The sequence below is a fragment of the Lolium rigidum genome, chromosome 6 (assembly GCF_022539505.1).
Source record: "Lolium rigidum isolate FL_2022 chromosome 6, APGP_CSIRO_Lrig_0.1, whole genome shotgun sequence".
NCBI lineage: Eukaryota > Viridiplantae > Streptophyta > Magnoliopsida > Poales > Poaceae > Lolium > Lolium rigidum.
In genome coordinates, this window is record NC_061513.1 from 11,093,677 (window position 1) to 11,120,461 (window position 26,785).

At 45.5% G+C, this 26,785-nt stretch overlaps 2 protein-coding genes across 2 annotated transcripts; both read left to right on the forward strand.

Moving 5' to 3' along the window:
* The first annotated feature begins 2,655 nt into the window (after window positions 1-2,655).
* LOC124664770 (pectin acetylesterase 5-like) lies at window positions 2,656-5,652 on the forward strand. Its single transcript, XM_047202211.1, has 12 exons — window positions 2,656-2,878; window positions 2,958-3,040; window positions 3,395-3,527; window positions 3,680-3,759; window positions 3,837-3,926; window positions 4,080-4,204; window positions 4,273-4,333; window positions 4,588-4,641; window positions 4,738-4,815; window positions 4,902-5,007; window positions 5,108-5,253; window positions 5,354-5,652. The coding sequence occupies exons 1-12, from the start codon at window positions 2,656-2,658 to the stop codon at window positions 5,462-5,464; spliced, it is 1,290 nt and encodes a 429-aa protein (XP_047058167.1). The 3' UTR covers window positions 5,465-5,652.
* Window positions 5,653-20,254: 14,602 nt separating this feature from the next.
* On the forward strand, window positions 20,255-23,707 carry LOC124662165 (wall-associated receptor kinase 4-like). The gene is made up of 3 exons (XM_047200041.1): window positions 20,255-21,143; window positions 21,739-21,900; window positions 22,725-23,707. Exons 1-3 carry the CDS (start codon window positions 20,255-20,257, stop codon window positions 23,705-23,707), a joined length of 2,034 nt encoding a protein of 677 aa, XP_047055997.1.
* Window positions 23,708-26,785: the final 3,078 nt, after the last annotated feature.

The following is a 26,785-nucleotide window of genomic DNA, read 5'->3' on the forward strand; positions in this document are numbered from 1 at the left end:
CGGGGTCAAAAAATCCAAGAATAGAAAGAATTTTGGTTCATAGAGGATGACATGCGGGACCCATGATCCTCGCATCGTAAACGGCTCGATCGGAGAACGTTGAACGAGATGGCGCGATCAAGAAAAAAACAATGCCGGAGAGGCTGCCATCCGGGCCCTACATCCCTCGGCGGTGCGGATTTGCGTTGACTCGGCCGGCGAACCCGAGAATTCGCGATGCACCACGTCCCGGGCCACCATACGCGACGTTTTGGCCGCTTTCGTCGGGCTAGGTGGCCTCAAAAACGAGAAAAAAAGTTTTGACATGCACCACGGAGGGACCAAAATCGTCGGCCATGGTACACCAGCAACCACGGCGCGACTTCAACTTCGTCGGCCATGGCAACTTTTCTTGTAGTGCATGGCGAAAGAATACATTTTTTGTCGCCATAAGACTAGCCCAGAAGTGAGAATCCCCAGGTTTTCAAACCACTTGGGATAATGTCTTCGAACCGATATACTTTCTTCGAAGAATAGTTTGCCAAGTCCCATCCTCAGTAAGTAGCTTAAACATCCATTTACTCAGAAGAGCTGAATTCTTGTCCTCCAGGTCATGAACTCCAAGCCCTCCTTGATCTTTGGGACTACAAACTATACTCCACTTAACCAGTCGATATTTCTTTTTCTCGCTGTCCCCTTGCCAAAAGAATCTGGATCGATAGTAATCGAGTTTATGCAGAATTCCTTTCGGTAGGATGAAGAATGATAACATATACAGTACCATATTTGTGAGTACCGAATTAATGAGTACCAATCTTCCTTCCAGGGACAACAATTTACCTTTCCAACTACTAAGGCGTTTTTGTAATCTTTCTTCCACTAATTTCCATTCCGCGATAACGCCTAAAGTGTAGGTGGGGCATCTATCCATAGACTATGCTGCCACCCATGTAGGAAAAAAGTATCCCTCGTCGTAGCCTCCAACCCTGTACAGACCTCCGTAAATAGCTCTCGGTTCTCCACTCGCTGTAGAGGTAACCATGAACAGAGAATACCTGTACATCTGTAGATGACCTACAACAAAGAGCAATTTTTGTCATTAAAATCTTGTCATTTCTACATAGCCAAAGCGCCCAGATAACTGCTAGCACCCCCACCCTAAGAAGCAACTTAAACCTTGAATCTATACCATGAAGCCAATTGCCAAAGACATTGGCGACACTAGTTGGAGGATACAAGGTAGACGCTACTTGGATGACAGACCATATAGATCTCGTGAACCGGCACTCTGGAAGAATAAGTGTTTGATTGTTTCGTCCTGATGACAAAAAACACACCGTGTACTTCCATGCCAATTCCGCTTAACAAGATTGTCTTTGGTGAGAATAACCCCACGATGAAGATACCATCCAAATTTTTTAATTTTTAATGGTATCTTCATCTTCCAAATCTTCTTATTGTTGTCAACTGGTAAATCAGAAAGAAGGATCGCATTGTAGAAAGATTTTACGGAAAAGGTACCATCTACATGAAAGTTCCATCTAAATTCGTTTGGTTCAGGTGATAAATGAATATCTCCGAGCCGTTGAATTAGGGTATTCCATGCCACAAGTCTTTGTCCAAGTAAGACCCGTCTGAACGTCACATTCGGAGGTGAGGTAGCCATTACAGTAGCAATGATATCACCTTGGCGACGAGCAATCCTATACAGAGCAGGATACTGTTCATTTAAGGGTGCATTGTCTAGCCAAGCATCTTCCCAGAACCGTATCTGTGCTCCATTCCTGATTGAGAAAGTACCATGGCGAAATAATACATTTTTTATCGCCATAAGACCAGCCCAGAAGTGAGAATCCCCAGGTTTTCAAACCACTTGGGATAATGTCTTCGAACCGATATACTTTCTTCGAAGAATAGTTTGCCAAGTCCCATCCTCAGTAAGTAGCTTAAACAGCCATTTACCCAGAAGAGCTGAATTCTTGACCTCCAGGTCATGAACTCCAAGCCCTCCTTGATCTTTGGGACTACAAACTATACTCCACTTAACCAGTCGATATTTCTTTTTCTCGTTGTCCCCTTGCCAAAAGAATCTGGATCGATAGTAATCGAGTTTATGCAGAATTCCTTTCGGTGGGATGAAGAATGATAACATATACAGTACCATATTTGTGAGTACCGAATTAATGAGTACCAATCTTCCTCCCAGGGACAACAATTTACCTTTCCAACTACTAAGGCGTTTTTGTAATCTTTCTTCCACTAATTTCCATTCCGCGATTGTAAGTCTCCGATAATGAATCGGAATACCCAAATAACGAATAGGAAATTGGCCTTGCCCGCAACCAAATAACTCTGTATATAGAGCCGTATCGTTTTGGGCATCACCGAAACAGAACAATTCACTTTTATGAAAATTGATTTTCAATCTTAACAACTGCTCAAAAGCCGCCCAAATTAATTTCAGGTTTTATGCTATTAACACACTGAAATGATTGAAGTCGTACTAGTGGTAGCGAGCGCACCATCAGACGGTTGGTTGAAGAATTATAAATTATAAATTTTCAGGTGGAAGATGTTTGCGGCGGCAAGCAACTGTTGGAGTGGAGTCGACACCACTTCTGCAATAAGAAACCAGGCAGCCTGCCTCCATACCGTGACACTGCCAAACAAACAGCAATGGCGGACACGACCGAGCCGCTCCTATTCCCCGCCCCGCACCCGAAACAGCGCCAGCCTCCGCCAAGAAGCCGAGCATGGGGATGCGGACTCACGGCGGCGGTTCTGGTACTTCTGCTCCTGCTGCTGGCCGCCTCCGACCCTCCCTGCTGCAGGCTGTTCGGCGCGCCGCCGGAGCCCGTCGAGCTGACCCTCCTAGCAGGTGCCACGGAGAAGGGAGCAGGTACGCGGTATTCATCCTGCGTATTGCTTCTTTCTTGCATGAACACATCCATCCGACTGGCAATGGGATTTCATTGCAGTGTGCTTGGACGGAACCCCGCCGGGGTACCACCTGCAGAGAGGCTCCGGCGACGGGGCCAGCAAGTGGCTCGTCCATCTAGAGGTAGTACCAATCTACCATCCATCCATCACTCATTCATTCTTTTACTCATAAATTGCCGTGTTTTTTCATGTCTCGCATGAATTTAGCCAGCAGCAGATTTGGAAAAAAAAGTTCAAACTGAAGATAAGAGAATCTTTCAATCTTTACTTTTTATTTTAACAAATCGGATAGAGTCCCTTCTACACTTTTTATTAAGCAAATTGGATCAAACGCACATGGATCCGTACGTACTACAATTTATTATTCGATAAAAAATGTGTTCTTACACGATTGGGCATGGTTAGCAAGTGGACTCATCGCTGGCAAGGCAAATAATTGATTGAGACCTACATTTTTCTAAATCAAACTATCCAGGGAGGAGGTTGGTGCAGTACAGTCAAAGATTGTTCGAACCGCAAAATGTCTGCATTAGGTTCATCTAACTTCATGAAACCGATACTGTTCGGCGGCGCAGGGATCCTCGGTAGTGATCAGCAACTAAATCCCGGTAATTGTTTAAGCTTCTCTTTTGCATACCAGTCCTTATTTATTTGTTGCATCAATGTTCACGCGGTCCCTCTTGTTGTTCATTTGGATAAAGCCAGCTGATGAGACCTTTTTGATAAGTCCTTTCACTAACTTTAATCAGCTCTTTGTTAGATTTCTACAACTGGAACAAAGTCTATGTACGGTATTGCGATGGGGCATCATTTTCTGGTGACACTGAAGGTCGGGCGCAGGTGAGTTTTCTGAATCCTGGTCTGATTTCGCTGTTTTGATTGCTTAAAGCGATGATGTTCTGTTGGTAATGATGTAGGATGGAAGCATACTCCACTTCAGAGGATTGCACATCTATGAAGCGGTTATTGATGAACTCATGAGGAAAGGACTTGCAAATGCTACACAGGTTGTACTTAATTTACCCATTTCACATGATATTTTCAGAACCATCTTTCGTGCATATATATCTCTCTGCCAGTTTCAGCAACACCCGCTAGCTATTTTGTTGCAAACGAGACCATGCGGAAATGAAGCAACCTGACTTTCCTTCACATTTCAGGCCCTTCTTACAGGTTGTTCTGCTGGTGGTTTAGCCACGATACTGCATTGCGATGATTTTAGCGCAAGATTTCCTCGGGAGGTTTCAGTTAAATGCCTTGCTGATGCTGGCTTTTTTCTTGACGTGTAAGACTCTTAAAAATAGATGTGATCCACTAGCAGTGCACCTCAACTAAAGTACCTTTACTTTGCAGAAAGGATATATCTGGAGTACGGTCCTTTTGGTCTGTCTATGATGGAGTTGTTCACCTCCAGGTTTGCTGTAGGACGTGCTTCAGACTTTAGGACATATGCCTTCTTTTATAATCAAGTCTTTTGTTAGTGTTGTTAACATACTTGTACTTTTATCCAAAACATGACTACCAGAAAAGGATTTGTAAAAACAATGTTTTTTCATGCAGTTAGTCTTGTGAACATCACACTTTTCCCTATCCAAGTAATTGATGCCACTTACTACCAAAATCCATTGAGTTGTTTCTCCCTTTATTTTTCTGCTAATTTTTTTCCAGAATGTTAGAGAAGTGTTACCTAAGGAATGCCTTGCCAACAAGGAGCCAACCGAGGTAGTTTCTCTTGTATAATTTGATTTGCTTCCCACACTTACGCCTGCCATCAGATTATGTCAGTAAGTTCATTAGCTGACATAATGTTGCTCCTAGTGTTTCTTCCCAGCTGAGCTTATAAAGAGCATCCGCACCCCTATGTTTATTCTCAACTCTGGGTATGATTCATGGCAGGTACTTTCCAATATTTTCTTCATGTTCTTTTATCCACTTTTCTTTGTTGATGTTCACACAATTTTATTACTGATTCTTCCTCATAGATACAAAACGTCCTTGTACCAGTTTCATCCTCTCCTGATAAGTCATGGTTGAGTTGCAAGAATAATATCCGAAACTGCAATTCCACACAAATTCAAGTTCTTGATGGTTGGCTTAGCTTGTGAATCTTTTTTTTTCTCTTCTTTCATTTAGTACTTCTGCCTATTCTCTTCTGAAAAACAAAATACTTGCTTTTCTTCATCGATAGGGTTCAGGAATTCAATGGTTAATAACCTGAAGGTTGTTGAAGATAAGGGGGACTGGGGCATGTTCATCGATTCATGTTTCACCCACTGCCAAACGCTCTATGGCATCTCTTGGAATTCACCAATCTCCCCAAGGCTTGGAAACAACGTAAGGAGTTTAAAATGCACTATCAGACTATCCACGTTATCTTTGACGCATTGTGTTGCTGCTTGGATTGATACATTTTGGTTACCATTTTGTGTCGCAGACTATTGCAGAAGCTGTTGGAGATTGGTACTCTCGAAGGAGGCAAGAAGTGAAACAGATTGACTGCGAGTATCCGTGCAACCCAACATGCAGCAGTCTGTTGCCAACATAATTTGTTACTACATTGGTACGCGTCGGGATTACTATGCAAAGAATCAAGAATACAAGGGGAAAACCAACAGTTACCATGTTGTATATCCGTGTCAATTTAAAAATAAGGATTATTTAGAATGAAAATAAGTATGGTAAGATGAATGTCAATTACTCCAGTTGAAAAAAATGAAATTATTTATAGTTCAAGAACCAAATCATTATGAGGATTTCCCCCCAAAAGAGAAATTTTTTTTTAGGCTGGACAGTGGGTTTCCCCACTATGTATACTTTTAAAAAAATTCAGTGAAGTGTTGTACAAATATTGTTGCTAGAGATTAGCAACGAACTATTAGGCTTCAAACCTAAAGAAAAGAAGAGTTATTTTATCAGTTTAGTAGAAGTTGATTAAGCAATTCAATTATGCCTTTTTTTGGGGTCGGAGAAACAAAATACAAAAGCCCAAACCTTGTAAGATGAGAATGGAGAAAGGATTAAATGACAAAAGTTATTGAGCACACAGATAATCTCCTTATCGGTTCTAGGAACATAAATTTATTTAGAGCAAGAGAAATTCGATATATCTCTTTATTTCTTGAATAGTTAAGAGATATTCGGAAAATCTCAGCGCCATATGCCGTTCAACGATGGCTCTGCCAAAAATGACCATATTTTCCCTGTTGGTCCCATCTTCCCCTGTTGCACTATGGGACGAGAGAGGAGAATCCCCACCTCCACTAGAAAGGCCAAAGGCTGCCCCCAAATGGTGCAATGATAGAGGCAAGTGTTGATATCCTCTTGCGTGGCCTAGACACCGGTGGCTCAAGAGGAAACCCAGTTTCCTTTTATATGTTGGTCAGGCAATGGTGGAGTCTACACGCGTTGTTATCTTGTTGAAGGCATCACCATCGCAGCCAGCGTCTACTCACTCGTGCTGCTCTGACGAAACCCCAGATTTGGGTATCATGGATCAGACCATGGAGGCATTGTCGGCGTCGCTCTACCTCTTGGGGCATCGTTTTTTTGAGCAGTTGCTCGATGGTGGATGCATCTGGTGGAGTGGTGTGCATCTATCGTGTCGATGACTGCGAGTCTCAGTGGCGTGGTGCAACGGGGCCTCAGTGACAAGGACATGGGCTCGGGCAGGGTGGGGGTGTTCTAGGGCTATGCGGATCTCTTCCCTGAAAATGGATCAGCGGTTGATGGCGGTGATGGGGCATGAGGCATCCGCCCATGGTCAGCAGATGTGTGCTTCGCATCCGCCCATGGTCAGCAGATGTGTGCTTCTGTTTCATCATAGGGTGACTCATTGATGCCCCTAGTTTTTTTTGTTGGTGGGGCGTTGTTTGTGTTTTTACGGCATGAAACCCTGATGGTATTTTTCTTCACCCATTGTCGGGTTTGTAGATGTTGAGTGGTGGCTTCGAGTTTTGTAATATAGGCTCTTGGAAGATCTTTGTTGAATAAAATCAGAATAAAAGCCGTATGCATCGATTGATGCATAGGCTGGGCTTCCCCATTTCGATTTTGTTTGCAATGATGCTTGATCAATGCCATGTTCTGTCAACAATTTACGGTCTAATATAATATAAACCGATTAAACACACATACCTAGATGCAAAAAGAAAGTTATCAAACATTTGATGAAGTCGGGTCATTTATTGTGAAATTTCAGTAGTTGTGATAATAAGATAATCGGGCCATATAATTAGATAAACAAAGTACTAATTAATCTATCCGTCGTTGCGAGATCAAAAACAAATGCACAATGTATATATGGGGCATGTATTGTCGTCTCTTGGAGAAGGACATGCCTTGTGAAGGCATGTCTCCGATGCTTTCCAAACGCAGCACGCTCCATTCTCGTGGTGTCCACGCCTTGCACGAGCGCACCTCGATCAGAATTCAGAAACCTAGGTTTAAAACTTTCATCGATCAGGTTTTTTTCAGATGAAATGCTATAGGCCCAGCATTAAGTTAATAACGCCCTTAACGGCGAACAAGATACACGATGCTGACCCCAGCTTAAACGGACACGCTACACACACACAAAACCAATGCCACCCAAGGAAGCTATAGCCGGAACCGAGAGCAGCCAACACGACTATTACAGTCTACCAAGAGGAAGAGCAAGAGCACGGTGGGATACGTTGTCGAACCCATGTTCACCCTAAACCGCTCAAAAGCTCTGTGTCTGTGCCCATGATAATGTTAATATGTGGCATGCAATGATATGGGCCGGAGGGTCTTACTAAGAAAGGTATACTAAACATATCAATTTGGCATAACATGTATCACTCGTTTCAGAACACATAATAGATGATTGTTTTGATATCAAATTATTGTGAGCTGAAAAATTCGTTTAGCTATGTTATGCACATGATCTTCATTAGCTAGTTATACTGGCTTAGGAATTTCATTAGCCAGTTATATCGGTGTAGCAGGCAGTGGTAAACTTTGCTCGAGTGCAAGCAATTTCTACAAAGATTGACATAAGGCATATTAGTTAACGTACTGATCACCATTTTTACATTATGACGAAGGCAAAGGTGGTGTAAGGAGGTGACATTGCGACAGCAATAAGGAGGTGGTGGAGGAGCGTCCACACCCGGCGATGTAATGCAAAGCTGAGCTAAGGTGGTGGTGAACATGCAGTCTAGCAGCAAGGGTGCCGTCCAAGAAGGCGAACATGCATGCAACCGAGCGGCGAGGGTGCCATCCAAGAAGGCGAACATGCATGTAGTCAAGCAACGAGGGCTCCATCTAGGAAGGTAGCGGGTGCGCCATCTATGGACATGGGAGTGCTGTCATGCAGTGTCAAATGCAGCGGCTACACAAGAGGTGTTGATTCCGGGTTAGGCGACACAAGTGGACGGAGTAGAATCCATTAAAGTAAATTGCTAAATGCACGAAATAGAGCTGATTAGGCTAACGCGAGCTGTTAGATTGTGTTGAGTGGACCAATCCTGCATATTTAGTCCACCCGTGTATGTTGCTAGGTTCGTTTAGAGAAGTTCATGTTAGTACTTAGTAGTGGAAGGTGGAAGTATCACGGTCCTCTACTATATCAATCCATGTAAAAACTTTAGCCCTTGCCAAGATAATTAACCTTGCCATTAACCAGAAAAACATGCTACTATATCAATCCATGCACACAGCTTCGCTAGCTTATGCTACAATTTTAGTCCTTTGGGAAATAAGATAATTATAAACCCAGCCATTACTAGGTAAACATGCTACTCAGCTCATCTCGGTGGAAGGGGTTGTTCGCAAATAAATACATATATACTCTTATATTATGAAACAAATGCAGAAAATTAATCTATAGGCACTATATATTGAAACGGAGGGAGTACTAATTAACGAGAACAAGTATTTACGTCTAGTACTAGTAGGATGGTGCTCGCCCTTACACGGTGACGGATCACCAATCTCCGGTGCGACGTCTACCGGCTTGTTGAGGAAGACGACGATCTCATCGTTTGAGGCTTGCACCGTCTTCCCCCCCTCCCGGATGATCTTGGTGTCCTCCTCAATTCTCTTGGTCTCCTCCCGGATTCTGTTGATGTCCTCCCGGATTCTGTTGATCTCGTCGTCCTTTATCTTGATCTCCTCCATGCGATTGGTCTGCTCCTCGATTCTCTTCTCCCGGATGATCTTGGTCTCCTCCCGGATTCTGTTGATCTCGTCGTCCTTTATCTTGATCTCCTCCATGCGATTGGTCTGCTCCTCGATTCTCTTCTCCCGGATGATCTTGGTCTCCTCGTCAATTCTGTTCATCTCCTCGATTCTCTCCTCCCGGATTCTGTTGATCTCCTTGTCTATTCTGTTCATCTCCTCCCTGCAACGCACCTTTACATGCAGACTCCAAGCGATCACTGACCCACTACCGTAGAAGAAGGCCAGGCGGCACATCCGCGCTCTCTGCATCCCACGCACTTAAGCAGCCATTAGTTAACTGATCGATTAAAGAGCTTTTAATTAGAAGCCAGCGAGCGGAGCAAACCTTCATGGTTTTAGTTCGGGCAGACGAGGAGCATGATGCCATGGTGCGACAGCCATGCACCGCCGTCGTCGTCGCCGCGGAGGGAGGCCGGCCGAGTCCTCGTCGAGCGGCCGCTACGGTGGCACGCAGCAGCAGCGACATCACCGATACCTTGATGGGCAGGGCTAGCTAGATCTTGGAGTTTCGATGTAGATCTATTTATATGTCGTCGCGAGATCGGAAACAAAAACGAATACCGTATATGGTCGTACTGTATCGTCGATGGGTGGATGTTTGGAGATGGGCCGGCCGTGTGAAGGCCGGTGCTTTCCAAACGCAGCATGCATGTCCCGTCCTCAGCCTCTACTAGTGTCCACGCGTTGCACGCGTGCACCACGATCAGAATTCACAAGCCTACGTTTTGCAACTTAATTCCTCCGCTTGCTAGCTATGAACATATATGCTGGATTTGCTTTGTTAGTTGGTACCAGGAGTAAATTGATTATCTTACTAAACAATTACAAATAACACAAGTAGCCTCTATGCATATTGTGTAGTCTAACGTCTAGAAAATATTACCTAAAACCGTGCCTGGAACAGGTACATCTCCAGAGAGGCGATCAAGGAGGCGATTAGGGTTCCTGGCCGCCTCCCGTCGGTGCCGCCGACCTTCCCCAATTTATGCGTGGTGGATGTCGGTCCCCGTCGGCGAGAGTGCTCCGTTTTTTGTGGTTTTGGGGTTAAGGCATGGTGTGGTGGCGACGGCGTCTTCTTCAATAAAGTGTTCCCGGCTTTAGCCCCATCTTGATGGCGACGTCGACAAGCTTCTGGGAGTGGTGTGGTTCTTGAGAACTTCTTCTAACTGGGGAGATCTCCGGATTTCCATGGAGCTTCATCGGAGGTTATTCCTTCTTCGTCTCCGGTATGGATGTGGGCTTCTTGACCCGTTCGACTTCCCGTCCGCAACCAACAATGCCAGGCGGACTCATGTAGGAGTGGCAGCGGTGGCGCACCGTCAACATGTTCTGGAGGTTGAAGACGAAGAGCATCTTAAGGATTTCATTGTAATTTTCTGTTTTTTTTTGGTGTTTTGTATTGTTTGATGTTTCTCTTAATTGTAGGATTTTATTCGTAAAAAACGGAGAAGAACCCCGTGTCTCTCTTCAAGTTGGGCGATTCGGGCTGCCGGTGGGGATTGAGGTGGTGGTCCCGAAGTAAGCGGTCAGCGTGGGGGTTGCGGTCCGGAAGGGAGCGAGGCGGCCTTGAACTTAATAATGGTGGTTTGTCCCTAGTGCTCTTCTTACGCCAAGTTGCCATCCTACTTGATGTTGGCCTCCTCGATTTGGCTGTCGAGGAGTCTTGGTCTTTCCCATCGAATATATGTACCGATGAACGCATGGGCCCCTGGATATGTAGATCGGAAACGCGGAGTTCCTGAATGTACCCATTGCGAACTACGGCGAGATGCATGTCATATTCTCTTTCGGCCCCGCCACCGGCAAGTACACCATCCAGTGAGCCCCATGGGCACGGCTGCAACTACTCCTTCACCTGAGGGTGCTGAAACCCAGGAGTCCGACACGGTTATGCTCGATGAGGCACCTGGGAAGGCTGTCGACGCGTGATGACGCGTAAAGCACACGCCCGTTGGGAACCCCAAGTTTCTCTCAGTAAGAAACCAAGGTTTATCGAACCAGTAGGAGTCAAGAAGCACGTCGAAGGTTGATGGCGGCGGGATGTAGTGCGGCGCAACACCAGGGATTCCGGCGCCAACGTGGAACCTGCACAACACAACCAAAGTACTTTGCCCCAACGAAACAGTGAGGTTGTCAATCTCACCGGCTTGCTGTAACAAAGGATTAGATGTATAGTGTGGATGATGATTGTTTGCAGAAAACAGTAGAACAAGTATTGCGGTAGATTGTATTCAATGTAAAAGAATGGACCGGGGTCCACAGTTCACTAGAGGTGTCTCTCCCATAAAATAAATAGCATGTTGGGTGAACAAATTACAGTCGGGCAATTGACAAATAGAGAGGGCATGACAATGCACATACATGATATGATGAATATTGTGAGATTTAATTGGGCATTACGACAAAGTACATAGACCGCTATCCAGCATGCATCTATGCCCAAAAAGTCCACCTTCAGGATATCATCCGAACCCCTTCCAGTATTAAGTTGCAAAACAACAGACAATTGCATTAAGTATGGTGCGTAATGTAATCAATAACTACATCCTCGGACATAGCATCAATGTTTTATCCCTAGTGGCAACAAGACATCCACAACCTTAGAACTTTTCGTCACATCGTCCCAGCATTTAATGGAGGCATGAACCCACTATCGAGCATAAATACTCCCTCTTGGAGTTAAGAGCAAAAACTTGGCCAGAGCCTCTACTAATAACGGAGAGCATGCAAGATCATAAACAACACATAGGTAATAGATTGATAATCAACATAACATAGTATTCTCTATCCATCGGATCCCGACAAACACAACATATAGAATTACGGATAGATGATCTTGATCATGTTAGGCAGCTCACAAGATCCGACAATGAAGCACATGAGGAGAAGACAACCATCTAGCTACTGCTATGGACCCATAGTCCAGGGGTGAACTACTCACTCATCACTCCGGAGGCGACCATGGCGGTGAAGAGTCCTCCGGGAGATGATTCCCCTCTCCGGCAGGGTGCCGGAGGTGATCTCCAGAATCCCCCGAGATAGGATTGGCGGCGGCGGTGTCTCAGTAAGGTTTTCCGTATTGTGGCTCTCGGTACTGAGGGTTTCGCGACGAAGGCTTTAAGTAGGCGGAAGGGCAACGCGGGGGGCCACACGAGGGCCCCACACGCCAGGGCCGCGCGGCCAGGGGCTGGGCCGCGCCGCCCTGTTGTGTCGGCGCCTCGTGGCCCCACTTCCTTTCCCCCTCGGTCTTCCGGAAGCTTCGTGCAAAAATAGGACCCCGGGCGTTGATTTCGTCCAATTCCGAGAATATTTCCTTTGTAGGATTTCTGAAACCAAAAACAGTAGAAAACGACAAGCTGGCTCTTCGGCATCTCGTTAATAGGTTAGTGCCGGAAAATGCATAAATACGACATATAATGTGTATAAAACATGTAGATATCATCAATAATGTGGCATGGAACATAAGAAATTATCGATACGTCGGAGACGTATCAACGCGTCTGACAAGGCGACCGCCGGCAAGAGAAAGAGAGATGCCTTCTCCGACGACAAGCTAGTGGCCTTCACCAACATGGTTGCTGCTATGAAGTACGTCGCACAAGCCATCCGGGACAACAAGCCCACATACATGCATCCTAACCTGTACAATGCGATCATGGACATGCTTGGCTTCGCCAAGGAGGATCTTATGGCGGTGCTGAGCCACTTGGTCGACCACAAGGCACATAGTTGGAGCTTTGTGGGCATGATCTAGCCACACCGCGTCCTCTGGCTAAGGAACTACCTTGCCAAGTACCACTATAAGCTGTAGTGGTGCCCTTGAGAGGGTGCTTTAGGGGATGCATGCATGGAGGTGATGAACTTATGATGTATATTTTGGTTGTAGCTAGGGTTGAAAGACATTTAATGACCCCCTTTTGTAACTATGATGATGTGGTACATACTAACCACTCAGGTGATGGTGAACTTGCGGTGTTAGGATGACACCCATTTTTATTGTGGTGGTAGGATGACACCATATAAGTGTAGGATGAACTTGTGATCCACTTTTGAAATTATCATGCATGCCTCTTTTAGTTTATCAGTTGCCGTCAACATTTGTGTAGTTCTATTGCTATGTTACGAATTGGTTCATGATTGTGATCGATTACTTGTTCTTCTAATGATGTGCTAGTGGTATGTGGTGTTTCGTGGACGGGTTCTAGGAATCTACAGCTTATGGAGGATCTGTTAAGACCAAGTCAGTGGCTACTCCAACAACAACTATAGAGGGTATGAAATATTGGAGCAGGCACAACAAGAGAATCACATCTTCCTAGATCATGAGGCCATGGCAGTTGAGGCCATCAATCAGCCAGTGCCATTAGCACATCTACCACCAGAGGCGGTTGCATGCTCTACAAGGAGCACTGGGGGTACGTCGGAGTCGGGTCAAAGATTACATCATCTTCCTGATCATCGTGATCGTGAGAATTTTGTTCTTCTGGATGGTATGTGATCGTATGTAACATGTTATGGCATGGTATTCTCACCCAAATTGAAATATGGTAAGGATATGGAACTGTGATTTGTGCAACCAAATAACTGATTCATGTTTTCGTGCGACCAAAAGTTTGGCTAGAAGCAGGCAACCAAACAATGGAGGCTCGCTTCCCTACCTGATGCAAAAATGGTCGACCCAGGCGACCAAACAACAAGCCAAACCTGGCCCGTTGCCCATCTAGAACACACATGTTTTTTTTTCACGGACGTTACAGCGCAAAAATTCGATCCAGGCTACCAAACGCGCTCTAGTGTGCACTCCATGCACGACCGGCGCACCGATGAGTATACACAAGACTACTAGGTTTTGCAACTTAATTCATCGGTCAGGTAGCTAGCTAGGAAAAAAATTGGGTTTGCTTGGATAGTCGTTACCAGTAGTAAATAAATTGATTATTATTTTAAAAATGATTTACTATCTCCTCCCCTGCGTCGCCCTCCTCTGGCGACAAGGGGGGAACCCTAGCCACCGCCACACCTCGCCCCCACCCCGTCTCTCCCCTGCTTCGCCGCCGCCGGAGGGGGGGCCGGCAAAGCCGCGCGCGCCCCAAGGAAGGTGGCGGCGGGGCGGCTTCTTCCCTCCCGCGGTCCCTGGTGAGAAGGAGCTCACTTGGGCGCGGCGGCTGGTGGCGGGCGCGGCGACGGGAGGTGGGCGAGGCGACGGACGACAGGCGCGGCGGCGCTCCTGGCAGCGGGAGGCGTGTGGTGGCTGTGCGGGGCCGAGGTGCTGCTGGTGGCGGCGGGAGGTGCGGGCCGTCCAGGCCCGATCTGGGCCGCGTCTTGGCGGCGCGGCGGGCTATGCAGCGGAGGGCGGGCGCGGCGGCGGGCGGCGTGTCCGGGGCGCGGTGGACCGCCTCGCGTTGTGAGGTGCTGCGTCCCCGGCTCGGCCCTCGTCCCTCTCCGGCAGCGTGCGGAGGACGGCCGGTGGTGCTGCCCGGGGCCGAGGCGGGTGTGGCGGCCACGGTGGAGATGGGGGATGAGGGTTGAAGGCGGGTCTGGCCAAAAGCACGAAGCAGGATGGCGCGACAAGCTCCGGGCTAATGCCTTGTCCTTGGTGGCTGGCCGGCCGGCAGCTGGCCGAGGCCGGCGATGGCGACGGCTTCGGGCCCCGCTTCCTTCTTGAAGGCATCGCCGAGGTGATGTTTTGCCATTCTGTCTGGGAAAGCTCCGGGGAAATCCCTAGATCCGCCGTGATCGGTCGATGGCGGCGCTCTTGTGTCGTCTTCCCTCTTGAGGGCATCGATTTGGAGCTGCTTAGGTCGGAGGGACCTGCGGAAGATGGTTGGTGTTGGCGTCGTGGGCTGAGTGGCAACGATGACAATGGTGAGCGGATTGGAGCTGCGACATGTCCTTCGTCACCCCTGCCGTGATGGTGAAGTCGGAGCTGCGAGAGGCGACTTGTGGCAACGATGCCACTTGATTGGTGCTTGCGTCGGTGCAAGGCGTGCAACTTTCTCCTATGAAGGTCTCGGTTGAAGTCGGAGCTGCCTCCTCCTCGACGTGCTTGGGGGTCGACTGTTTGGCATGGGCTCACATGGGCTCCGATGTCGTTCGCGGCGAGGGTCTTGGTGGCGGTCGTCTAAGGTGAAGTCGGAATCGCTGGCTCGTGGAGGAGTGACGACGATGACGCTCGATGACATCCTCAACGAGGTCTTTCTTCTTGATGACGTGTGTGCTTCGTGTGGGTAGCCAGGTTGGCCGGGGTGCTCAGTGTGTGTTGTTGGTTTTCGCCCGATTTTCTCCTAAAAATTGGGCACTTTCTTCTTAATTAATGGATGAGGCAAAGCTTTTGCCTCCGTTTCAAAAAAAAAAATTTATTATTTTAAAACAACATGTCCTCATTTATCGTCTTTATTCACCACACCGTGCTGACTGCTGACCTTGCTTGTCTCAATTATTTCGTCATGGTGAGAAAACAGAGCGAGGCAGGGCTCTCTCTCCAAGGAGTACAACTAATAAGATTTTGCTTTCATCAAACTTGCTATCAATCAGGCATCTTCTAGCTTTCAGCACACCAAGTTCTAAGTATGATACAATACAAGGCAAAACAAGTGCAATAGAACCGATCATATCGCTTTTTTTTTCAAGCCTAAAGAAACTCCTTGCCATTGCTGCAGCCTCCTCCGTCGCCGGCCTCCACCCAGTGGCGGACCTAGAATTTTCTCAAAGGGTATGCCGGCCACACCAAAAATTTGGCGCGCATCAAGAGATTTGACATAAATTAATCATATATTTGTGTTAACGATGTACGGAAAAAGATATGTTGAGCTTCACAAAATGAGGTTTTTATGTATGTTATTCAATAAATAAAATTTCTATGTTAACTCAAAATTCACAAAAGACTTTTTTTTATGTATAAGCTGACCACATACCAAGATCGTCAACCAATTTGATAATCCATTGCCTTGTATGTGGGAGTAGCTAGTTAGACTATATGTTGTGCATGATCTACTAAAAGGAAATAGCTACTAGATGCGATCATTGTATGCATATAAGGGTACCTTCTGATTTGAGTGCTTATAATCCATTGACTAATGGCAGCAAGATTAACAGAGCGCTGAAGCAGCTAGATTTCCTGGTTTGTGCGATGGGCAGCAGTATGTAGTCTCCCAGGCTTTATCAAAAAAATGCAGTCTCTCCCGGGGACTACATGAGTGGTGGTTTAATGGCGGCGGGCAGCAACGGCAGAGGATCAACCCATATCGATATGGAGACGTATGCTAGGTGCCTGACCGGGTCTAGGTAAACGTCCAGGCCAGCTTCCACGCAATGGCCTACCCCATAAACATGGGCTGGATTTTCAGGCTTGGGCGCACACATGCGAATAGGGCTAGCAGATTAGATACGGGTTTTAAGGACATAGGCTAATTATATTCGTGTAATTATCTCCGACCATTAGCGCATCTACAGTGTATACATAGAAAAGTCAGCTGACCAGAGCATGTCATGGCATAGACGGCATACACTTTGAGTCACCGGTGGAATGGTCCAAACGATCAAACGAACAAACATGATTGGTAAGCATGCGGCCATGCAGGCATTGCGTCTAGCAGGTTGCGTGCGAGACAGGGTTCGAGGCTAACTGATCTGACCATGTTGGGCTTGTAGATGTTGTGGACGATGGAGGCCCCAAGCGGCGAGGAGGGAGACAATCCAACCCGTCATAATGGGCTCATTCCTTACCAATGTTCGTTCGTTGGTTCCTCACAGGAGAGAGGAAGGCGTCTATATGGTCGCTCACGACTTCTTGGGCTTGACCTGGGCAAGATAGGCTTGGCAGATTCGACACTCCATCTCTCGTCTCCTCAGGGCGGCTAGACCTATATGGATCAATAGCTTTCGTTTGCCTTGCGCGGGCGAAAAGGCACCTAAGCGGCGCATAGTGACCTATATGCAGATGCGTTCGAAGATCAAATTTCCTTTAAAAATATATCTGCCCGGATGCATCCATGTATCCGTTTTAGCTTGATTGGCCCCTCTTTCTCATTTTTTAATGCAGGGTAAACCTACATGCTATCCAATAATGGTCACACAAAAGGTATCTTTTTCTCACCTTTCTAATTAATGCATGTCAAAACTTTTGCGGTCAAAAAATGTGTCGCTGTCGCTGGAAAAGGAGCAGACATTTTTGAACATGTTACCAATTTTCATGCCCATATCTAATGAAAATGGACACAAATTGTGTTTAAACTGCGTCATGCTGCAGGAGATACCCTCACTTGTAGCACTTCCGACAACAACTGTGTCATGAGAGCCATGTCCCAGCGGAGGAGTCTGCCTAAGACGCTGGTAGATGGGCGATATTTTTGGGTGTAAGTGAACGGAGAAGGAATTTCGTGTGTGCGATAAGGCCTTAAAATGTCCATTCTGTGCTCAGTGTACCGTACTAGACTAATTAGAAACAGTTGAGATTTTGAACCAACAACTTGTGCTACTCAGGGATTTTTTTTCTTGGCCGGAATATCAGAAACTCACCGAAAACCGAAAATTCCATTACCCCCTGAGAAATGGTGATACCGGCCAAAAAGATTCAGCTGGATTTGAATTTGAACTACAGTTCGTGATAGACATAAAGGTCTTACCACTTCTTTACATTAGCAGTTGTGCCAAATATACGGTAGACATTTATTTGTTTCATGCTATAATTTTTTTGAATTTAAATTTAATTCAATAAACTCGTACGAAAGATTTCCGAAATTTTCGAGATTGCGCGGTAACCGAATTTCCCGGTGTCCCCAGTAAAAAAATGTGATCGAGAAAAAAAACCTTTGTGCTACTACAACGGCTAGGAATGTCTGTTCTTATTGACTTGAACATCGATGAAGTCTTATTTCCGTGGAGAAAGATGGATGTTTTGTTTGTCCCAAGTTAGAAAATAATGCTTGACCTGACAAGTTGTATCATTGTGTGTACTACTGATGTTTTTCTAAACGATAAGTGGTCTAGAAGACTAGCATCGATCAGACGTCCTTAATTATGATTATTAGTACTACCTTGTGAGTTGTGAACGCATGGGCACTAAACGTCATGCTACGACTTGACCGACATCCTGTGTTTCTTGTGGCTACAGGGAGGTTTATTTAGTTATTACGAATAAGTTTTATATTATTTTTTCAAAATCAAATCATTGAGTTTGATCCAGTTTTTATAAAAAAAAAATATTAACATGCAAAACAGAAAAGAGTGCGGATTGTTTGTCACCGGTGGGCTAATACCCCCACTGACCACCATCTGATACCCTGATGAAGATTCATTCTACGTTGTTAGTGGTCTTTCATCACGAGGTCAGTTGTTCATGTACGAAAAACGAATTAGTTGCTAATTTTACGTTGAATTAACTGTACGTTGATATGTCAGGAAACGGCGCAGGTCTACAGAGAAAAAGTAAGCCGCACTGATCAAGTTTATGTGAGAGGGAAGAGCATAAAGCATGCATGCAAGCCATGAGAACTATGGCGTCGAGAGAGAAGTAGTGGTTTGAATCAAATGTTTTACTTGTTTATAATTCAATTTGAATTCAAAGTGTATGTTTGAATTAAAATTAAAATTTCTTCCCCCTCAAAATCCTGAATGGCATTGACTTGACATCGATGAAGTCTTATTTTCTGTGGAGCAAGATAGATTTTTTTTTGAGAAACACAGTACAAATTATGGACTCCTTCTATACACGCGTGTACACTCACCTCTATGAACAGATACACGCACATACTACCTCTATGAGCACCTCCAAAAGATTGAGCCGGCTGATCAGATCTTAAAATTGACGAAGTCGTCACAAACGTTTCGCTGTCGATGGAAACATCGCCTCCCACTGAATGAATATTCCATCTTTATGAGACACACAGATCTCAAATCTAAGTTTAAACTCTAGTAGACTGGGGTACAAACATCCTCATAACCACTCAACCTGAGATTGGTTCTCCGAAAGACGACTAAGGTTGGCACTAATGATTATTAGTACTACCATGTGAACGCATGGGTGTTAAACGTCATGCTACGACTTGACCGACATCTGAGTGTTCCATGTGGTCACACGAAGGTTTAATTAGTTTTTTTTACGATAAACAAGGTTTAATTAGTTATTACTACTTCTATTTCAATAAATAAGTATTGTATTATTAAAAAAACAAATCTCTAGTCTCTAGTTTTTATAAAAGAAAAATATTAACATGCAAAACAGAAAAGAGCGCGGATTTTTTTTGTCACCGGTGGGCTATACCCTCACTGGCCGCCGTCCGATGCCCTACCGGAGATTCGTTATATCTACATTATAGTGGTCCTTCATCACGAGTTCATAGCTCTGCACGAAAAACGAATTAGTTGCTAGTACGTTGATATGTCATAAAACGGCGCAGGTGTATAGTGAAAGAAGCAGAGCATCTCCATTCGTCCTCCTCAGAGGCCCGCCGACGCCTAAAATCGCCCCTAGCCAGGGTCTTTGATAACCCACAAGTATAGGAGATCGCAACAGTTTTCGAGGGAAGTAAAACCCAAATTTATTGATTCGACACAAGGGGAGATAAAATTAGGCTTTGAGGGACGCGGCTGGAACCGTTTTTTTGGTCCGGCGCGCCCCAAATTGCTTTGGAGGACGTTTTGGGGGACGCGACTGGAGATGCTCTAATATGCATGCCGTGGCAACCTCGGCTAGTAGGCTGTCAAGTGGGGCGGGATGCGGGATTACGTTTTGCACTACTCATTAAATCCTCTTCAATTTCCACCTCTATTTGCTCTGTTTTTCGTTTTGCGGGATTCAGGGTGCCTATTTGCGGACCCCGCTCTGCAACCCTATCGGCTAGCAGCAGCAGGAGGAGTCAGGATTTTGCGCAGGGCAAAGAGCGCGTAACAACGACTATTTCACGCGTAGTGCACTACGGAACAACGTCCCGCGGATGGTGTCATTCGTTGAGGATTGTCTTTTGATATAATTTCCGTGTTGAAAAAAAGGATAGTAGTAGTTAGTACTGAGGTAGGACGCATCAGCTCCCATTCGTGTATTTAAGCGAACTCTGCTGGGGCGTAGATGATAAAGTAAACTCGATCGACACAGATCAGTTGGCTCCTCCACAAATAAAAGAGTGCAGGAACCATGGGAAGTTCATCAATGTGGATGACACTGCTGCTACCTGCGTTGCTCGCGGTGGCAATGTCGGCGGAGGCCCTCACCGTGAGGCCAGGGTGTGTGGATAGGTGCGGCAACGTCAGCATCCCCTACCCCTTTGGCATCGGCAAGGACTGCTTCCGCGGCGACGGCTTTGAGATCTCCTGCGGCAAGGACTCGGTACCGCTCTTGCTGGGCACCGGCCAGAACATGGACATGCGGGTGCTAAACCTGTCCTTGTCACCGTACCCCGTGGTCCGGGTGATGCTGCCGGTGGCGTGGAAGTGCTTCAACTCCGCCGGCAACACCAGCTCTTCCGTCGAAGCGGTGATCTATTTGAAGCCGGATGGCGTGCACCGCATCTCGAGAGACCACAACGAGCTCGTCGTCCTTGGCTGCAACACCCTCGGCTTGCTCGCGAGCGGCCCGCCTGGCAACCAGCTCTACACGGCATGCCTGGCCTTCGCCAACGACCCCAGCAACCTGCAGGACGGCGCGTGCTGGGGCGTCGGCTGCTGCAGCGTCGACCTCCCGATGGGGCTCACCAACAACATAGTCGTGATGGGCTCCGCCAGCGAAACGAAGCTGGACGGCTGTCCCTGCGACTATGCCTTCATCGTCGACAAGGGCTACTACAAGTTCCAGAAAGCCGACCTCACCATGAACGGGAGCCAGACCAGCATGCCGCTGTCACTGGACTGGGCCATCCGCGACAACGGCTCCCTGCCATGGACATGCGCTGACGCAGCGACGCGGCCGGGGTTCGCCTGCAAGAGTGTCCACAGCGAGTGCGTCAACTCCAACAATGGGCCTGGCTACACCTGCAACTGCACCAAAGGCTACGAAGGCAACGCATACGTTGACAATGGATGCACCGGTAAGTACCACTGGCCATTTTATTTGACGGTTCTTATTTTCACCCAGAATTCTAACTAGATGCAAACTTTTAAACCTGACAAGTCTCTAAAACATTACCCAATTTAAGCTCTGTGACCGGTGAGATTGCACTGGTTTTGTACTTAGCAGCCTTGTCAGCAATAGTTTCAAAAAAAAAAACAAGTAAGATAAGGTGACTTAGTCTTAGAAATATAAATGAATGAAAATGAAAGACACATGTACGAAACAAGATAATAATTATTTTATAGTAGGAGCACAAACAAAAGAACACAAAAATATTACCATAACTATTTTTTCTAAGTATTCCCAAATTTACAAGTCTTGGATTTCTCACGGAAAATATTTGGATCATTTATGAATTTTATTATCTTTATTATTCACTAGGTTTCCGGTAACTGTTTCTTGCCTGTTTTCCTAATCCTACGCCCATAAGATGTATAATATTACTTATTTTATTCTGTTTGTTTCTAAAGTTTAGGACGCCATTGCTTTAGAATGGATGGTCTACTATTTATATGAGCTACGGTTTTTTGTAATGTCCTGATGAATATTTTCTATGCATTTTCATGATATAGACATAGACGAATGTGCACGTCCAGAAGATTATTCTTGCCACGGTACATGCGAGAACATCAACGGACATTACAAATGCGAATGTCGTACAGGTTATGACAGCAAAGACGCATATACACAATCCTGCAATCCTAAGTTCCCATTGCCTGCGCAGATTTCCATAGGTACCATCACGGAACTTACTTCATTTCAGTACATTCGATTTTCCAATTCTATGTTTCCCAAAATATATATTATTTCTTCAATCTTTAGATTGCACAATATAAATAAAGCTCTTTATATATGTTGTCATCACAAAAACATCATTAGATTATGACGTGTGAATGGTTAACTAGTTTTGAAGTAGAAGATTAATGGTTCTTGTAAGGGTGATCCTTTTCGGCATGTCAATCCACACTGAAAATATGAGACACATTGATGCTTTTATAGGTGATATGGCCGGCATGTCTCTTGTGCCTTAGTCTATATTAGGACAAGGGACAAGTGAAATACTCCAGTGATGACATGGGCCATACATGAATTTTCAGTCAGTGACTTTGTTTTTTGAACATTTTTGTTGACTTCAACTATCCGCTTACATTGTGTTGACTTGACTTAACACCCATAAGTACCATGCAAGATATTTTGGACGACCACGTATGTAATTAGAATATTGCAAAAAGATGTAGTCCCTCAGCACCTCAAAATACGGTGTACAAACTTATTTATGATAATTATCTATAAAGTAATTATTTGTTCCATTCCTTAACATAGAGCTATACGGTGATGAGTAGGTAGGTTACTTACACGAGATGTGCTGGATGATGAATGGTATATTTTTTATTAGAAGTTCAAACGCGACTGTTTAATAATTGTATGTTTAGTTATGATTATATAATCTTCTATTTAAGGCTCTGCAGTATCATGTATGATCTAATCTTTACCTCTCAAATTAACAGATGAGAATTCGATCAATTAACTAGTGAAGCTTGTTTCTTTGTCCATGTAGGTGTAATAGGTGGTATTCTTCTCTTGGCATTCCTATCATTCATTATCATCATCCGCAAAGAGAGGCGGATGAGGCATGAGTTATACAGAAGGAATGGTGGTCCTATATTAGAAAAGGCTAGTATCATTAAGCTTTTCAAAAAAGAGGACCTCACGCCAATTTTAAAACCTAGCAATATAATTGGAAAAGGTGGATTTGGTGAAGTTTACAAGGGCCTTATTGATGGTGTATGGGTCGCGGTAAAGAAACCGATTAGTGGCAATCAGATGGAGTCTAACCAATTTGCAAATGAAGTCATCATCCAGTCTAAAGTTATCCACAAGAACATCGTTAGGCTCATAGGTTGCTGCCTAGAAGTGGACACCCCCATGTTAGTGTACGAGTTCATATCACAAGGAAGCATGGATGACATTCTTCATGGTGGGGCGAAGAAACCTCTCGGCTTGGATGCACGGATCAATATTGCGGCAGCATCAGCACACGGTCTAGCTTATATGCATTCGCAAGCCAATACCGTCATCCTACATGGTGATGTTAAGCCGGCAAATATTCTCCTGGATGAGAACTTTATGCCCAAAATCTCAGACTTTGGTATCTCAAGGTTGATTGCAAGGGACAACGAACATGCTGCTTTAGTCATCGGTGACATGACTTATATGGATCCAGTGTACATGCAATCAGGGTTGTTGACTGAAAAAAGTGATGTATACAGTTTTGGAGTGGTGATTCTAGAGCTCATCAGCAGGAAAAGGGCCAGTCGTCCTGGCAATAGCAGCTTAGTGAATAGGTTCCTTGAGAATCACAAGAAGGGGAAGAAATCAACCGAGCTATTTGACATGGAGATCGCAGAGGGAGCTGAGGACCTTCTTCATAGCTTGACAGAGCTTGCTATCAAATGTCTTGACCTTGAGGTGGATCAAAGGCCAACAATGTCTGAAGTTGCAGAGCAACTTGTCGCACTCACTCGATCCCACCAGGTCTGAGGCTACTATAAGATAAATGTGCTTGAACGAATTGTATTGCAACCTTTACTTTTTTTAATGGTGTGAGATTAGAACCAGGGGAGGTCTCCCTTAATTAGTTCCAAGAAAATATGTATGACTGCTTGAGTAATTTCCTTTCTTATGTGGCATAAGCGTGTATTGTAATTCTGGCTGTTGTGAGGAACAGGGGATGCCATCCATGGTTCCTAGCGTATTTGTAGTACTGCAGTAAGTGACCATGTATATTTGATGTAATTGTAGCCAAAAATTCCAATATGTAAATTTTTCGTTCATGATTTTCTCTTCACCGAAACCATCTCACTTAATTTTCTTGCTCAAAACTCTGATAAGGTATTCTCTACCGACTAGGAACTTTTGGCATCCAAAATGCATTAACATAATATCCAAAAAAAATACACAACACATTTTCAAAAAAAAAACATAATATCCAATTTATTAGTATGTTCTAGTTAAAATACAACCACTGGTTAGTCCGAAAGAGCAAGCATTGCTCTTTCTGAACTTTTCGTTGCCGAACCCCAAAAATATATAAGAGGAATTTGACAAACTGTGCAACGATAATCACTGTCAAAATTGGCCATACTTTTGTGGCTTTTCTTCCTCGGTTCATAGGACAAACAAACAAAAGAAAACATCATGCAACAGATCTACCAGATCATCAGTTGGAATGAGAGATAAGGAGAAGGAAACGAACATGCAGTAGTTAAAGAAACCTGATTGTTCCTCCGTCGCTCTGTGAAGGCAGCAACAGGGAGGGTGCTGGTGTATACTTGAAGACTTACACATTGAGGCGGATTGGCGGAAACGGGTTTGGAGCCGGCGGTGATATAGTGGCAATGATTTTGGTGTTGTGCCTGCGAGGCTGGGACAAGCTACTCTTTTGTTTGCGAGGCTGTGAGCAGCTACTCCTTTGTTTTAGCTTTCAACGCTAGAGGCGCGCTCCTCTCCCTCGCGCCCAAATGAAACCGAGGATTGCTGGGTTTGGGCTGGCATGTGAAGGCCCATTATTAAAGGTGCTACACTGTGCAGACGAACGAAGTTGTACTAGAGATGTTGCTTTTTAACCTGGTTCCTCGGTGATGTGGGTCTAAGGACGCGTTTGGTAGCCTAGGGTCACTCTGGCTCACATCCGTGGATACTAAAATGGGCCATTTGGTGTCCCGGCCTCCTCCACGTTGTTGCGGAGAAAGGGTTTTAATGCAGCGTTGGTCCTAGCTCCGGAGGAACTGCCGAATCGGCAGTTCCTTTGGAGCCTGGCCTATTGTCACCGCTAGGTTGCACACGTGGGGAAGGTGGCAAGACGCGGTGTCCCTTCGGGAACAAGCACCATAAATCTCCTCACGACCAACGCTCCTTTATCCCACTCTCCCATTCCACGCTCATCCCATCTGCCACATCAAACGTCAGCCGGTTGCACTAGCGCAGATGAATCCGCCGCATCGCCGCAACAAGAAAGAGCAGGAGCGGACACGGAGAAGAAGGTGACACCGACCGTTGGTGCAAAAAAAACCTACATGGAAATCATGACCTGCATGGCAACCTCGCCCTCGATGTGGTCGTCTCTAATGGTAGTAAGCTTCTGCACCATCTCCTATGACGCTCTTTTTTTGCGGATCTGCTGGGACACGTCTACTACTGCAGATTTGAGTGACATGGAGACTAGATCTGTTAGGGTTAGTGATTGGGTAGGGTGGTTTAGTTACGGGTTTTCATGATTTAGGATAATCTGGTAACGGGTTTGACGATTACGACTACACATTTGTTCGATTTCTTTGTTTTTGCTAGCATGCAAGGCGGATTTTGTTCAGATCAGTTGGATATTAGTTACAAACTTGAATTACTGTAGATGCATGGAGGGGATAGGGTTTTGTCAATAAACATTTTTGATCTACCGAGGAAAGTAGTACATACATGTCTCATATGCCGATTATTTTAGCAATGCACGTTATGCAGGATGATTAGCATTTACCAAGTGTTGCGCTCTTCCCGAAGTGGTTGCGCTAAGTACTTGCTAAATGTTCGATCATCTCATAAATTCTTGGATGCAGATTTGATATGAGGCCTGCATTGCAATAAGAGGAAAAAAAATCCTAAGGAAGTAGTGAGTGAACCATGTCCATTGTACTCACAGTTAGAAATATACTTGGTTCACTTAGAGCATCTCCAGCCGCGTCCCCCAAAGCGTCCCCCAAACCGCGCCGGATTGAGCGTTTGGGGGACGTGTTTTGTTCGTGCCGCGTTTGGGGGACGTCGCTCCCCAGCCGCGTCCCCCAAACATTTAAAATAAATTTTTTAACACATAAACCATTTATATCAAATGTAGCATATGAATAAAAATGTTTGCGAGGATTGTTTTCAAATTAAATTACAACAAACAATAAAACAAGTAATCAAATATAATAAATAGGGCTAGATGCTACATCAAGGTGCCACGGTATTTCCTTTGATCATCCACAAATGCTCAACGAGATCAGCTTGAAGTTGCTCATGCACATTGCTGTCACGGATCTCTGCGTGCATGGCGAGAAAATCAGCAAAATCTGCATGCAACTCATGATCAACCTCCGCGAGAGGGCCTTGACACTCATAGGGACCAATATGTGACCTAACATGATTCTTGCGGTCATCCTCGATGATCATGTTGTGCATGATCACACAAGCCTGCATCACCTCCCACATTTGATCGTGAGACCAACTTAGAGCAGGGTACCGGACAATGGCAAATTGTGCTTGAAGCACACCAAATGCCCGCTCGACATCCTTCCTGCAAGCCTCCTATCGTGTAGCAAAGTGAGAATTCTTCAGACCTGATGGATTCTCGGCTAGATAATAGCCTTTGGTATATTTGTGGCCATTGATCTCATAGTTGCATGGTGGAGCATGCCCTTCCACTAGTCTGCTGAACACCGGAGACCGCTGCAACACGTTGATGTCATTGTGTGATCCCGCCATGCCAAAGAAAGAATGCCAAATCCACAGGTCATAATCTGCCACAGCTTCAAGCACCACACTCGCAATATCCATGACGCCCTTTGTATATACCTTGCCAAGCAAACG